The 17,414-nt window shown below is 29.9% G+C and overlaps 1 protein-coding gene across 1 annotated transcript in view; it reads left to right on the top strand.

Moving 5' to 3' along the window:
* Positions 1-17,414, top strand: part of LOC111618764 (NEDD8 ultimate buster 1-like) — a 75,342-nt gene that overhangs the window by 16,797 nt on the left and 41,131 nt on the right. The window contains exons 2-3 of the mRNA XM_023360338.1: positions 877-1,044; positions 16,020-16,187. Coding sequence (XP_023216106.1) covers positions 877-1,044; positions 16,020-16,187 — 336 coding nt within the window. The remainder of the gene's footprint in view (positions 1-876; positions 1,045-16,019; positions 16,188-17,414) is intronic.

The raw sequence follows: 17,414 nt of genomic DNA on the forward strand, positions 1-17,414 counted from the left end.
CACACTAAAATCATTATTTCTAAATCTTTCAAACCACTTCTGCGCAGTCCTTACACTTGTTACAGTTTGATTATAAGCAGTATTTAATTTTTTGGCTGCATTTGTAGCATTCTCACCACTTAAAAATAAAAAGTATAAAACATGTCTCTTATATTCATCTGTTACTTCCATTTTAACGAAAATAAACAACTGAAATGTTCCCAATTCTGAACAGTATTATATGAATGAGATCCAATTTAACACTTAAGTGTAAAAAGTATCACATTAGACTGGCATTTTTAACAGCAAAACAAGGTCATAAAATACGCAGGAACTTATGGACTGACCTAATATTTGGAACCTAACCCTCCTTTTCGTACTAGTTCTTTGTTTCGTATAACACAGATTCGCATAACACGGCAATTTTTTGGAATGTAACTACCGTGTTATATGGGGGTTACTATATATATAATTACATGCATATATATATATGCATGTAATTTAATTTTAATTTACAAGTTCATAGATATTTTGGTTTAAAAGATAATATGACATTATAACAATGATCAGTTTAATTCTGTTTTGTCCTGAAAAAGTAGGACAAATAGAAGAATAAATATAAACACTTAACCACTTAAACTTATCAACTAATCTATAAATGATATCACCATATCAGAATGAAATGTGAAATTTAAAAATTCAATTATCTGTTTACATAATTTAAATCTTAAAAATTTCTAAACATTTTATAGATTACATTATAAACAAGTCAGGACTATAACTTTAGTAGCTTTAAATATATATGCTAACATTAATATTTATGACATTATTATTGCTAATATAATTTTTATATTTAAATTTAAAAATGAATTATTATTATTCCAATTTATTTTTTAGGAATTAGTTGAAAGATATTGCACAGAATTGCAATATTCAAAAGATGATGTGATTTATTTGTTGGAACATTTAAGAAAACATTCTGTAGAAAATCTAATAGCAAGAACAAAATTTAGAGAAACTGGTCTGGCATCATTAAGAATCAAACTTGCTAATGCAAAGAACAAGGTAAAATAATTTTAAAAATTCTTTTAAAATTATATTAAGAGAGATACTTTTGAAGTTCTATTAAATTCTTAATAATTAAAAAAAGTTCATTAAATAAATTTTTGTTTAAAATATAAGACCTAAAATTCAAAATCAAAGCTGGAACACAACTTGTAAAATCAAAATCATTAACACTTTTCCAGCAAATGGATTTACTAAATGAATATATAAACATTTTCACTTTATTGTATGAACCTGCCTCAGGCTTCAAACTACTAAATTCCAAATTGGAATGTTTCAAACATTTGATGACATTATTTATAAAATTTTTAAAATATTTGACCAATTGTAAACTTGATTATCAATATTAACAGTAAATGACTTTTTTCTGTAAAACTTCAGATTTCCAAGACATTGTAAAGGTATAACTCATTAAAATGGTTAATTATTAGAAATAAAGTTGCTTTTTCTGGAAGCCAAAATTTATTAGTATGAAAGGAATATTTTTGTCTTATTTTAAGACAAGCATCATCTTGTAGACACAAATATTCAAAAAATGGAATATCAAATAGCAATATTTAAATCATAAAGTAATAATTTAGTTAGACTTTTTAATCTAAATTTGTTAATTTATAATTTAAATATTGTTATTTGATAAATTTTTGAAATTTATAAAAAACAATAAAACAAAAATATAATAATAATGGTTTTATATTCTTGATGACTTACAAATTTTTATCAAGTGAAGTTGTAATGTTTAATATGACTAATATATCATTATATTCTGCCACTTCCTAACTGAGACTATTGACACAGTGGACAGGAGACACAATATTAAAAAATTTCATATTTAACAATGAAATTTTTTTAAAATAAATATGGTGTTTTTATAAAGGTGTCTTATCAATCATCTAAAAAAAAAATAAGAAGTCAAAATTTAAATCTCACAGAATACAACAATGTCCAATTGGTTAATTAATTTAAGTGCCAACTACAGTCGACTCCCTATAATGCGGTAGATACATTCTGCTTTATAAGAATTTCGCATTGTAGGAATCCTTAAATACATGAGCCAATCACAGCTCGGCACATGTGCAGTTTACTGTTTGAAAGGTTTTCTTCCATAAAATTAATCAATTCTAGACTAATTTGACTCAACATTTCCAAAACATGTATAATTTTTTGGGAATAATCCGTATAAACTATGCTATAAACAAAAAATTGTAGGATTACTTACTGAGTGTGCACCGTTAGACAACGCCATTACTTAAGCTTGTTTTCATTGCGGAGCAGCACACCAAACGGCAGGCGCATTTTCTGATAAGTTATTTTTCTGTGAAAAATTCGTTGAACTTTGGAGACATCATTAATAGAAATAATTTTTATGGCCGTTGAATAAGAAATATTTTTTTCACAAGAAATGTATAAAATTACAGTACTGTATTAGACTTACAGTACCTAATTTAGGCCTATACAGACAATAGTAAACTCAACTTACCCACCTAAACTCTCCGTAGCATGTAAGTAGTTCGGCTGCTCCACTATTGGTCCAGATTCGACCAATCCTGTCGCGACACGAGTCAGCGACGACATTTTACCGCATTTTACGAGTCTCTGTTAGCATCTTTATACAAATACGGTCGCAATTTTTTCGCCATGATATATGAATCCGCATTATATGAACCTGCGTTATAGGGTGGTCTACTGTATCTGTGTTTAAGATGTTTATTATTAATTTATTAATATTATTCTAAATTACAATTTTTAATTATTAACTTTATGAATGGATATTTTATTAGTTGGCCAGAATAAATATAATTTAAAAGACAAAATTTTCTTACAAAAGTAAATTTTTGATAAATCTTAGAATATAAAATTAACTTTAGTATAAATAACTAAATATTGTTTTTAAATATTCAGCTTTTTTGAGATTCAAAACATTTTGATTATTTTAGTAAAGTGATAAGAAATATAAAAATGTATATCTTGAATGAAAAGAGAGTTGAAAAAGTATTAGAGTATTATTTTTAATTAAGTATTGATTTTAATCTTATAAAATCAAGAATTATTAGAAAAATAATACAATAAAATTTTTCTGATATGGAATGTGATTAAAATGGAAACCTAACTAAACAGAAGAATTTTTCAAAATGGAGCAATTTTCTCTGCTTAATTTTACTATAAGCCAGAAACATGTTTTATATGAAAAGAGACATTTTATGCATGAAGAATATAACTTAAATAATTTGGAAAATTAAGATTCCACTTGTAGGCAAATTAATTAAAATTGCTTCCAGGTATAACTATCACCACAGCAAGATCAAACTATACAGTAATACCCTGACTTACGCTACCCCGACTTACGCAAACCCCGACTTACGTGAACACGGAGTTATGCGATTTTCAAATCTCGTCGATTCATCTTTTGTTTGAGCGCCATGCAACCCTTGATTACTCACTCTCCCACACTATTGTTCAGCTTACATGTTCGGATGTGTCGCACGGAATCGACGCATAGCTACAATTTATTTTGTGGTATTTATTTCTGTGTTTGTTATATCTACGGAGATTTAAGAGACTCTACTATGCCATCCAAACGAAGTAGAACTAATACTTCTGCATCAAACAAGAAAAGAAAAACTTTATCTTTAGAATGTAAAGTTAACATCGGGTATGTTCGTAAAGTGGAACGAGTTAAGCCAGAATGACGTCATCGTTATTCTTATTTCGTTAGACTTTTCGAATGATTTGTTACTAACGCGTTTAACTCGTTTGACTTTATGAACGTACCCATTATTAAAGACTTCGATACAAAAATGAAAATTTGTGAATTGGCAAAGAAGTTTGATCTACCGGAATTGTCGGTCAGAACAATTATAAAAGGCAAAGAAAAAATTCTCGAAGCTGTGAAAAATGCTCAATCTTTAAATTCAAGCATCATTCGTAAACGTCACNATTAGAGTATTATTTTTAATTAAGTATTGATTTTAATCTTATAAAATCAAGAATTATTAGAAAAATAATACAATAAAATTTTTCTGATATGGAATGTGATTAAAATGGAAACCTAACTAAACAGAAGAATTTTTCAAAATGGAGCAATTTTCTCTGCTTAATTTTACTATAAGCCAGAAACATGTTTTATATGAAAAGAGACATTTTATGCATGAAGAATATAACTTAAATAATTTGGAAAATTAAGATTCCACTTGTAGGCAAATTAATTAAAATTGCTTCCAGGTATAACTATCACCACAGCAAGATCAAACTATACAGTAATACCCTGACTTACGCTACCCCGACTTACGCAAACCCCGACTTACGTGAACACGGAGTTATGCGATTTTCAAATCTCGTCGATTCATCTTTTGTTTGAGCGCCATGCAACCCTTGATTACTCACTCTCCCACACTATTGTTCAGCTTACATGTTCGGATGTGTCGCACGGAATCGACGCATAGCTACAATTTATTTTGTGGTATTTATTTCTGTGTTTGTTATATCTACGGAGATTTAAGAGACTCTACTATGCCATCCAAACGAAGTAGAACTAATACTTCTGCATCAAACAAGAAAAGAAAAACTTTATCTTTAGAATGTAAAGTTAACATCGGGTATGTTCGTAAAGTGGAACGAGTTAAGCCAGAATGACGTCATCGTTATTCTTATTTCGTTAGACTTTTCGAATGATTTGTTACTAACGCGTTTAACTCGTTTGACTTTATGAACGTACCCATTATTAAAGACTTCGATACAAAAATGAAAATTTGTGAATTGGCAAAGAAGTTTGATCTACCGGAATTGTCGGTCAGAACAATTATAAAAGGCAAAGAAAAAATTCTCGAAGCTGTGAAAAATGCTCAATCTTTAAATTCAAGCATCATTCGTAAACGTCACAGTATTATCGCTGAGATGGAAACAATGTTAAAATGATGGCGTAATAATCAAGTAAATGTGAAAAATTGTAAAATAATATAGGCGTAATTTGTTATACATATGTATTATCTAAGATTTTATTAAACATTTTTTTCTAAATTATTGTTTTCTTTAGTCTCTGGCCTCAATTAAAAATTATTTGTATGCATATATATGCAAAATTATACCCCGACTTACGCGAATTCAACTTACGCGATTACTGCTCGGTCCCACCTATCGCGTAAGTTCGGGGTATTACTGTACTTTAAGAACGATTTTGAACCTTTTCAGAAAAATGAAGATCACATGACAAGGAGTTACAAGTTTTTTGTTGGAATTAAGCAAGGATAGGAGCAGAATACTTTTAAGAATCAAAAACTTTTGAGAACTGAATGACTTTTCAGGAATTTGGTTTTTTTGGTTTCTGCAAACAAGCAATGAATGTAATTTGTTGAAAACAGTGAGAATAATGTAACACATTGTGGCCAATTTGCCTTGTAGGGAGTAGTTACTCACTAGTATTAAATATTCGAGAATAAGTTGATTAACATTGTTGGGTAATTACAAAGATAGAAGTTAACAGTTAATTAGAGCAGTGTTCCTCAACCGGTGTGCCGCAGCACACTGATGTGCCGTCACATGGTGAAAGGTGTGACGTGAACTTTTACATATTCTGTTAATTTCAAATTTTATTTATATATTTTTATCACAGTTGTTGTGTTTCTTATGCTTGTATTTCATTCTCTGCCGCAGCACTGATGAAATAAGATGATATTTGTTTATTCTTTATTACAAGCCATGCATTTTTATGTATTCTAAGAAATTATATGTAAAAAAAAAAAATTGCTCACTGGTGTTGATGTCTGCTTAATAACAATAATAATAGGTTAGTGGCATTACGTAATTCTATTAATAGTATCATATCACACGGTTTTGAGGGGAATAACATTTTGGTGTGCCGTGTTGAGTCATGGGTGTGCCGCAAGTAGAAAAAGGTTGCGGAACACTGAATTAGAGTATTAAAATTTCTTGAAGGCAGATCACAGAGTAATTTGGTGTCTGTATTACTGTTACAACTGACATTCTGGTTTTCATTGTCTTAACTTTTTAGTGACCATTTGGGTTTATTTTGGCTTACTTGCTTTTGCGGTATTAGGGGGTTACTGGTAAGGTTAACAGGGTGTCCTGGACACTTACAGTTGGCCACAGCTTATGTATTAGTGTAAGTTTGTTGATAAGTTAATAGAGAAGAAATATGAGAATTTTTTGGAATCCAACCAAAAGCCGGCATCTGTGTGTCTTTTGGGGTAGGTTTGTATTTCAGTCTACAGATTTATTGGGATTACTGTCTAGTTAGATGGATCCTGGAGGCGATAACAACTCCAGAGATGGGGGTTTGACAGCAGAGGTGTCGCTGGAACCACTTGAGGACTAGGTTCTGAAGGAAGCTTCTGTTCTATTAGGAAGTATTATAGAAATCTGTCTGGTTTCCAGAAGAAATTAAAAGTTAAACTAAAGTTAGAGGCGAAATCCAGGATGTGGTTTTAAAACTTCATGGGTGTGTACACCAACTCTATGGGATCCTGAGGGAACTTAAAAACCAAAGGATTGACTCTAGACCTACATTGGTCACACCAGCAATACAAAGCTATGCCGAGGCCGTAAAGGCCCTGAGCAATCCCAGTGTTACCACAAGAAATATTCTAAAACCATCAAGGAGAAAATCAACAAGAAAGGGACAAGAGAGGAAGTTGCATTACTACTGTACCTGCAAGAGGCGAGAGAGGGTATCTCCATGGACATAAAAGAGATCACTCAGATACTGAAGAAAAAATAGAGCCAAACAAATTGGATATAGGGGTCTGCTCTATTAGAGGGGTGAGCGGCAATGGGATATGTATCAAAGTTTCCTCGTGCAAAGATAGGGAGGGAGAAATTAAAGAGTGCTGTTGAGGAAATTCCAGAAGCAAACAAACCAAACCAACTTCTGGCAACCAAAGTCAAGACTAAGGTTGCAGAGGGAAGATGTCCAAAAGTCATAATGATCAACGTGCCAAATTACTTTGAGGAGGAAACTATTACAAAAATACTTTACGAGCAAAAGTGTAAACTCATCACAACCCTTAAAAAGGGCAATGTTAGAGATGGTTGTAGGCATGTGATATTGGGTGTGACCCCTCTTATCAGGAAAATTCTGATTTCAAATAAACATGTAGCTCTGGCCTGGGGCAGTGTCAAGGTTGATGACTTTGTTCACATAGTTAGATGCTTTAAGTGCAGTGGCTACAACCATTTCGCATGGGAGTGTCGGAATCAACAGCAGTGTAGCCACTGCACGGGTGAACACCGCTACACCGAATGCAAAAACAAAGTCAAGGGCCCATCACGTGTGAATTGCCAAGAGGCTAATAAAATCTTGCAAGGTGGTAAGAGGTACAATACAAGTCACAAGGCCTTTCAGGCAAGGTGCCTGGTTTTACAGAAAATAAAAACAGCTGTAATCATGCAAACAAATTGTGGGGACTAAAGCAAATAGCAGTCCAAATACTGACCCTACCATACAACCATCCTGCAGTCATCATCAATTCAATCAACAATTGCACTCCGGCCATAACCTTACTATACTTCAAATCAACTTGCAAAAGTGCAAGGCTGCTATGTCACAGTTACTAACCGAAATCCAGCAGAATAAAATTGATATTGTTACAATGCAAGAGCCATATATCCTTCAAGGTAAACCAACACTACTGGGGAATTATAAAGTCATTTATCCCCAACATCCTGGTCAAACCTTAACTGCTGTGGTCATAGCAAATCGTCACATTAATGCCCAATTCGTACCAAATTATAGCAATCGGAACCAGTGTACCATTCAAATTGAGGCTGGGGACTTCCATTGTTACATTAGGGGCTGTCCATAAATTACGTAAGGTATTTTGGGGTGGGTGGGGCTCAAGGATTTCTTAAGATTTCTTACTCGGGTAGGGGGTAATAGATCTCGTCTTACGTAATATTCTTATTTTTATTTTTTGATCTCGTTGAGTGGTGGAGTTTTGAATTTGGCTTCAATTTGGCCATTTCTATTAAGAACACTCGTTGCACTAAAGCCATCTTGTGTGACGTGATAAAATAATAATGCTAGCAGACTCATGCTCTACACATTTTTTTCATGGGAGAGAGGCCGTGTGGTGGTTTCTCTCTCTCTCTCTTTTTTTTTTTTTTTTTTTTTTTTTNAGAAAGGCTGTGTGGTGGTTTCTTTCTTGTTTTTTATTAGAATAAGTGCACCACTCCTATGGGTGTATAACACTAAGAATACATAAACCAAAATACATGATACAAAGTAAACATAAAATTAGTATTTGGCTTTTAGTGAAAACTAAAATGTAAAACTTGATATTAATATTAGAAATTATAAATAGTCTTTTCTTCTATGTTTTTTGAACATAATTGTAAAAAGCATAAAACAGTGGCTTCTGAACAAGCTTACCGAGTGGACATGGCCACCTGAAACCAAGCATAAAGATTTCTAATTTCAGAATAAGTGTATGTTGATCATAAATTGGACAAAGAAATTTAACATTTGCCATATCAAAGTGGTGATGAGATCCTGCATTCAACACTAGGAAAATAAAGTTTTGTTATTCTACCTGTTTTACTACTCAATTATTGTTGATTCCAGTTTTGCATAGCGTTGTCATGAATATAATTTTTAAGGCTGCTATGTGAGAGAGGGATGTGAGTGTAGTCCGAATCAGTGTCCTTTGCAGCTGACTTAGCCCAAAGTCGGCTTTTTCATTTCTAACTATGTCAGTATGGCCAGGAAAATATATAAAAGTTATCTTATTTACAAGATTTTTAATATGATGCTGGATATATGCGATTTTATTGCTATTGCAATTGGGATTTAATAGAGCTTTTAGGACAGACTACCAAACAAAACTCTGTCTATCAACATTTAGTGATTCTTAGTGAAGTGGCCCACTGAACAGCTTGGTAGTCAGCATCTTCTTCAGTTTGATAGATGGAGGTATGTGGGAAGTATCTGTATCTTCTAGTATATTTTGAGCAAAATATGTCAGTTTGGAGGAAGATACAGATACTTGAGCCAACATGAAGGGAGCTTTTAGACTCATCTGTGTAGATATTAATGTCTGCATGATTATCCATGAAGGAAACAGATGATACCAAATGTACCCTGTGTACACTAAATGTGATCATCACCTTGTTTACAGAGTGATAATCACATTTAGTAGGATAATTGCAATGTGGTAGCATATGAACAGCCGTAGATTGCTGTAGATTGTAGTGCATTGCTGGAAAAAAAGGGAAAGAATCATAAAAAATTGAATTCATAAATAATCTCATCTATACACGCTGTAAAATATACGACTTACTTCTGACTCGAAACCAAAACAGTGCTTATTTCAAAATACCTTCACTAATGTTTTCGAACTTAGTTCTTCTTCAGGTGAATAAAAGAAAACGGACAGAATCGATGTTATTCGAATGTATCTGTTTCATACGAATTCTGAAATGCGGTGTTCTAAGGAAACTCGTGCAATCAAAAAGCGATCCTTCTATCTACAGAGCATGTGCAAGTTTAAGACAATGATTGCATGGGTTTCCTTAGAACACTGCGTTTCAGAATTTGTATGAAACAGATATGTTCGAATAACATTGATTCTGTCTGTTTTCTTTTATTCACCTGAAGAAGAACTAAGTTTGAAAATGTTAGTGAAGGTATTTTGAAATAAGCACTGTTTTCGTTTCGAGTCAGAAGTAAGTCGTATATTGAATTCATTTAAACTGCAGATATGAAGAAAATCTGTATTTTAATTTATTTATATATTTTCAGGTTTTTTGTTTAAAAGTAAAAATCAAAAATCAACAATGAAAAATGAATTATTCAATTTACAAATTATTTTGAAGATTTTAATTTGAGTAATTAGCTGGAACTGTATGAAAATTTAATAGATTTATTTTTTGAGAATAACAAATAAAGAGACATTAAACTTCAAGTAAAAGGTATCAAATACATTCCTACAATGAATAATAAAAAAAATGTAATAAAATTTAATTTTTTTTAAGATAATGCTATTTAATTTATTTAAAATTATGCTATTTATTGTTTTCCTTGATTATCAGTTCTCAAATAATTTATTGAATAAGTTGTAAAAAAAGTTTATATTTATTAATGTATATTTTTTTTACTTTAAGCCTATAATTATAATAATTGAAGTGAAAACTAAATTTTTTTCTTTTAAAATTAAGAAACAGTTATATTTAGAAATTGATTTTATGTTAATGTCTGATATGTTATATCATATTTGCTAAATATCAGTAGTACAATATCAATATAAAGTATGTTAATGATATTGAATGTTTTATGATGTTAAAAACTTCAACTGTATAATTTATACAGTTGAAGTTTTTTAATTCAAATGTGAAGAGGATCAAAAATAAATATAAATTGTATCTATTTGCAAAAATAGTTTGTTTCTAGTATTTGGTAGTATTTCATATTCTTTGGCAATATAACATTTTCTGTTAACTTTCTTTTTCATTCCTCCAATCACTTCAACATTTTTAAGCTGAAGATAAACTTGTATACATTCCATGTATTTAAATCATAAAAACATAGATAAACAATTCTGCTATCTAGACACAATTATGACTAAAGCTATAAAAAATAACAATTCAGCAATTTTTCCCAAACTTCAACTATTTACAAAATGCAAGAATTTCAGGGAATCCCAGAAACATATATTTTATAAATCAGTTGACTACATGCTACTTTTCTCATTTTGAGTTTTATTTTTAAAAAATGAGATATAGTAGCTTCATATTTGTAGTAAACTAGCAGGTAAGCCCAGCATTGCCAGTGCAAAAAATAAGAACAAATACTAAGATTATTAGATTATTTTGTACTTCTAACTCTTCTATTATATTACATTATAGTATTTGGTTTATATAACTACAAAGGTTATCTTACATAATGGTTTGTCATACCAAGTGACCAATCTAACACATTTTTAAAATTCTATATTCCTCTACTATACACAATTTAAAGGATTTTTAAAATGTGTTAGATTGGTCACTTGGTATGATAAACCCTTACATAAGATAACCTTTGTTGTTACATAAATCGAATACTCTAATATAAGAAACATTAAAAAGAAAACCATATAAAGAGTTTGATTATTTCAGCCTACCATTGTCATGTTTATCACTATACTCGGATGTATGAAATATAGCCAGCAATTTAATTGGTCAAGAAGACAGCATTTTTTTCTAATATTACCTTTAACAAATTGTTTTATTCACAGTTGAATATTAAATGGTAATCTGCCAACGAATCAAATTTTTCAAAAAATGGACCAAATATTTAAACTATGCACCCTCAAAAACCACTTAAATCATATTTTGTGCTTGCCAGTAATCTTGTATTATGTAATTTTTCTATTTGAATGCCACTATACAATTGGGTCCAATAGGAAGAGGGACTGTTGTGGAAGGGAATTGAAAATAAATTCAACTGAAAGTAGTAGTAGTTCTCCTTCCAGGAGAGAGGATGGTCAACAACTACTAATTAATACTGGTGTACTATTAATATTTGAAAAGTGCTTTGTGTTGGTTAGGTTGTGATGGCCCCACTGTGAAGTTGCTAACCTTAACTTCTGAAAGATTTCATATAAAGCTTGTTTAAATAAAGAAATCCTGTAAAAATGTGAAAATAATTGTTTTTATGTGATCACATAAAAAAACTGGTGAAAAACAGGTTGAAAAAGTAAAGCTCAGCAAAAACATCTAACAAGGGGACCTTGCGGTCTCGGAAATTCAATTCGGGATGAGACTTTGCAGGTTAGTAATATACCTCAAGGGTGTCCACCCAGAAGAATTGTAAAGCGCACTAGCCAGAAGATTCCGAGAAAAAGGACTCTAAAGTTTTAATTGCAGCTTATATACTGGTCGATTTTACACTATGGCAGCACAGCGAAATGGCTGATTCTGTAGCGAACTTGCTTGAAACGCAGGTGATCTAGGTTTGATCATAGCCTTGGCTAACTTTTTTTTTTAATTGTTTTAAAAATTATAACAATTTTTAAATAAAGTTAATGATCTAAAAATATTATCAATTAAATCATAAATAATTTTATTTTATTTATGAAATGACCATCTGCCTATGTACAATAGGGCAATAGCTATACTCTACTCTTCCACGTAGAAACTGGTTTCTCAAATTTACAACGAATATTTTTAACCTCTCCACAGCTTATAATATCTTAAAATTTGTAATAACTTTTTAATGACAATAGTAATAAAAGTTTTAATTTACCTCCATTAAAAATGCATTTGAAATTATTTGACTTTTTAAAACTAAAATATTATCTTTAATTCACATTTTAATTAGCTGTAATAGTCATTTCATAAATAAAATAAAATTATTTATGATTTAATTGATAATATTTTTAGGTCAATAACTTTATTTAAAAATTGTTATAATTTTTAAAACAATTTAAAAAAAAAAGTTAACCAAGGCTATGATCAAACCTAGATCACCCGCGTTTCAAGTGAGTTTGCTGCAGAATCAGCATTTTGCTACGCTGCCATAGTGTAAAATCGACCAGTATATGAGCTGCGATTAAAACTTTAGAGTCCTTTTTCTTGGAATCTTCTGGCTAGTGCGCTTTACAATTCTTCTGGGTAGACACCCTTGAGGTATATTACTAACCTGCGAAGTCTCATCCTGAACTGAATTTTCAAGATCGTAAGGTCCCCTTGTAAGTAAAGGAAACTTGTGGTATAAGAATAGTAGATGGATATTTGACAGTAAGACTTAACATGTATAAAATGCACTTTACACACACTACAACTACAGGAAATTTTGAATGAAGCAATGTTGCCATGATAATAAATAGGAAAAATAAACATCTGCATAGAAAAAGACTTCAAGCTCTTTGTGCCTTACAATCATTGCACATACATTAATTAATTTGGCTGAATGTTAGAACATCTTTCGGCAGTATCAGTAAGAAGTTTGGGACAATGGGTTTATGAGTTAATAGGGGAAGATGAAAGGGAAGATGAAATGGGAGGGGTGGCATGTCCTGGTTTTATGGTAGTTAAGCACTTCCTTGTAAATATTGCATTTATAGAAAAATGATTAGAATTGGTTTGATTTATTTGATTATGGCAATGCGATACAAAAGAGCAGTATACCCAAATTAACTATATACAAACTTCTAGTTTGCACCAGAAATTATGTTATTTTAATTTTAAAATTTTCCCCAAAGCAGAGTTAGATAAATAACTGGCACGACTCTATCGCTAACAGGTAAAGTATAATGTACAGGGGTAAAACACCACTCCATGCAGGCAAGTGCTATATGCTACCAGCTATGTGCTATGTGCTAGTGCATCTATTTTGTGCTATATCATTCTCACAGTAATTAAGTGAATATTTTATATGTTTTTTAAAATTATATCCTTTTTTGTAAGAATTATATATAGTTTTATTTTTTCTTAAATTTTGCCGATAGATGATGCTACATAAGAAGCCAGCAAATGAATTTAGACAGAAATTAATTGATATATAAAATTCCAATCAATATTTTCGGGTGGGATGTACGACATTATTCTAAGTTAGAAGTATGTGAACACAACTGCTGAGTTTCGTAGCAAATGGTCAAATGGCCTAGGCATGCATAGTGAACAAACAAACAAACATCCTTATATATACTAGCTTACCCATCGCACATTGCTGCAATCTCAGAAGAAAGGAAATTTAAGCAAACTCGTTATAATAAAATTCAATTTACATTTTATCATTTTTATTGAAACTTATTATTATTATTCATTTTCATTGGGAAAACATTTCAAAGTGTTGTTTCAATTCTATTTATTTATTGGAGTGTTTGTGGATACACAATATTTTTTGTTTTTCCGTCTGGTGCGTACACGAATAAATCGGAAGGTTTTCCGACGCGTGAGCCAGCCACGTACAGTTGTCCATGCGAGAAGCACGATTCTCCAAATTTAGCCCATACACTTGCAGCGATTGTCAGAAGTGCGATATTCACCATTTTTATATATATATTTTTTAATCCTTTATAATTTTAATTATTTAATTGCTCCTTCCTCTCTTCCTTGGCATGTTGTGAAATTTCTGATAGTTGGATAATAAACCATTTTATTGTAATTTGTCTTTTTAAATTATTTTGAGTTGATATTAAAATTTGGAAAAGGGGATACCTAGATTGGTAAAATATGCAAATTTCTTCTTACAACTTTGGTTGTTGTTCGGGGTACAGTTAAGGTTTTAATGAAGTTCAAGCGAATGCATAATTAGCAAAAAAAAAGTTGAAATAAAGTGATTAAACAAAAATTATTATAAATATCGTAAATAACAGTTCACAAATGCATATATAGAGATATTTTTTGAAGGGGGAAAATGGTCATCACAATTTGAAATCCATTGATCTCACGATGAAATGCTCATATACACTCTATCGTAGGATAAATATACTATGCCAGAAACGAAGTGTATTAAACAACTTCTCAAAGTTTCATGGCAATCGGATAAACAGTGTGGTAATGCATGAAGGACACACACGCACATACATCATTTTTATATATATAGATAATTTAAATAAACTATATTTGTGAAACACTGATTTAACTATGAATATAAACAGGAATAATACCAGAAAATCAACAGTAAAGTGTTTTAATGAAGTTAAAATTAAATGTTTAAGAATACACAAGAAAAAGTTTTCAGATATTTATTATATAATTACATAATTACTATATATACTACATAATTACTATAAAGATGAACACTGTTGGAAACATAAATGAAACATTGCCGTAGTAATCTTGGAGTTTACAAACATAAAACTCATAAAATATTAAAGCAAAAATTATTTGAAATAAAATATTATATTGAATGTTATGTTAGGTTGAAGATGATATAAAATTCTTAATGTTATCATGTATTTTATTTTAGCCTATTATATTAAGTTAACCTAATCTTAACTTATTTTATAAGTTAAATGCTTGTAAACTTCAAGGTTAGCAATATCTTTGTCTTTTTCATTTATATATAGAACACATTTGCCCCTGGTAACAAATTTGCTATTGGAACATTCCTGAACATGAATTATTTGATTTAATAATGCTCAAATGTTTTTGTTTATTTAAAAAATTTTTAACGCCATTAAAGCATTGTTTAATTTTCTCTGTACAGTATAGTAATTTGGTTTTTCTTTTGTTTTAAATAATAGCAGATTTTAAATTATTCAATAATTTAAATTAATTTAAGTTGTAATTAATCAGATTAAACTTTATTTTTTTTATGATATATGCATAAATGCTTATTTGATATTAGAATTTTGTTTTATAAAATAATTGTTCATTAACGTACAGTATATAAATTTCTTTAAGCCTGATAATTATATTAAAGCCAAAAAGTTGCCAGATTAAATTGGGCTATATTACCATTATTATTAATAATTAAATACTAAATAATTTGACCTAAATGTAGGTGTTAGGTGCTCTCTCTTATTAAATTTAATATTTATTAAATAATTTAGAAAATTCCGGAAGAAAAGATTTGGTCCAGAGTAACACTCAAACCCTTAACTGCTGCTTACCATTCTGATGAGTTTCCAGTTACACTACTCAGACCTTCTTGTGATTCCAGACATAGATTTAATTTAGATATAATCACACTAGTTACTCATGGCATCGGAATGGGGATAACTTAGAACCCATGGACTATAATCACCAACTATGGCAACTTAGCTGATTATTGATTTACTCTGGCATGGTGTATATATACATTAATAAAATTATCGGACTTAGAGATGTTTATATATGTTTATTAAATATGTTATAGATGTTTATTTGGCTTTAACAGTTCATTAACAAATTGAAATAGAAAAAATATTTATTAAGATGGAATAATAATTATTATTTTATTGTATTTATGAATGTAATTATTACAGTTTATTAAAGAATATTTTGTTTTTTTTTAAGGTTCACTTAATGAATAAAGATAAATTAATTTTATTTTATTTCAGAATTCTCATTTTCAAAATTCAGTGATAGAGATTCCATTATCTAATACTGGACAGCAATTAAAAGAATTAATTGCTAAAAATATGAATGTAAATGTATCATGTTTAAAGCTAATTGCTGTTGGGAGAGTGATAAAGGAAGATAAAGCTTTGTCAGAACAAAATTTAAAGGTAATAATTTACATTGTTTACTTTTTAACTTGAATTAATTATATATGTTTTTTATACTATATAAATTATTTAAACATTTTTGCCATTGTATTAGAAAATATTTTACAAAAAGTGGATTCCTTTGCTAAAAAAGTTTAAAAATATATATTTAACAAAAATATATATTTACAGGTAATCCTCATATAACACAGTAGTTACGTTCCAAAAAAGTGCCATGTTATGCGAATCCATGCTATATAAAACAAAGGATTAATGAAAAATAAAGGGTTATGTTCCAGAAGTTAGCAAAAGCAGACTATTCTTTTTCATTACTAAGAGAAATATGTTTATTAATTTAAAGCAATTAATAATTTATTTCCAATCAATAATTAACAATCACAATAAAAGTACTATATTACGTGTTAATATTAATTTTAATTAAATGAGAGTGTTTTCTTTTTACAAAGTATCATCATCATCTCAACTTTTTTGTTGATATTAATCAGAAGTATTAGCAACATTTTTATATTCTTTGTTTTTATCATAAAAAGTTTTTATGGATGACAAAATAAAAATATGTTATTATTTGAAAATTTGTTCTAGCATGTTACTTTTGTTCAGTTGAGTACCAAGCGAATTTTTTTTCCAGAATTTGTGTTTGAATACCAAATTGTTCGAGTACCAAGATAACACTGTATTTCATTTGTCATTTTTTACAAATGAAGTAATCATTTATGAGTAATTAATACCTACAGTTAAAAAAAGTTTAATAACATTTACCTAAAATTGTTTAAATAAACTTTACTAAATGCAAAGATTAATCTATAAAAAGAAAACATAGTGACAGTTTTAAGGGCTAAACTCTGAAAGCAAGAACAATGATACCCAGTTGATAGGAAAGTTAGTGCAATTGTTTTTCTTTCTTGTCCTATTGGTTTTCATTAAAATAAACTTGACAAAAAGCACAAAATAATTTGAAAATTTCAATATTCCAAAACTCTTGGGAGAATTTGAGACAACACACATGCTTATTTGAATAAAAAAAATATTGAACAATGAAGTTTACACTTAAAAATTGTGAAATTTTGTATGGATAATTTCAAAAACTGTGTTAGATTGAAACAGGAAGTCATGTTATATGGGAGATATCTCCAATTTTCAAACTGTGTTTTATGAAGGTATCTGTATTTCATTTTCCATATTTTATCTATTTGTTAGGCTTTAAATCATTTTGAAATTTTTGAAATA

Source organism: Centruroides sculpturatus, unplaced genomic scaffold, assembly GCF_000671375.1.
Source record: "Centruroides sculpturatus isolate CEXI.00-Female unplaced genomic scaffold, Cexi_2.0 scaffold188, whole genome shotgun sequence".
Lineage (NCBI taxonomy): Eukaryota > Metazoa > Arthropoda > Arachnida > Scorpiones > Buthidae > Centruroides > Centruroides sculpturatus.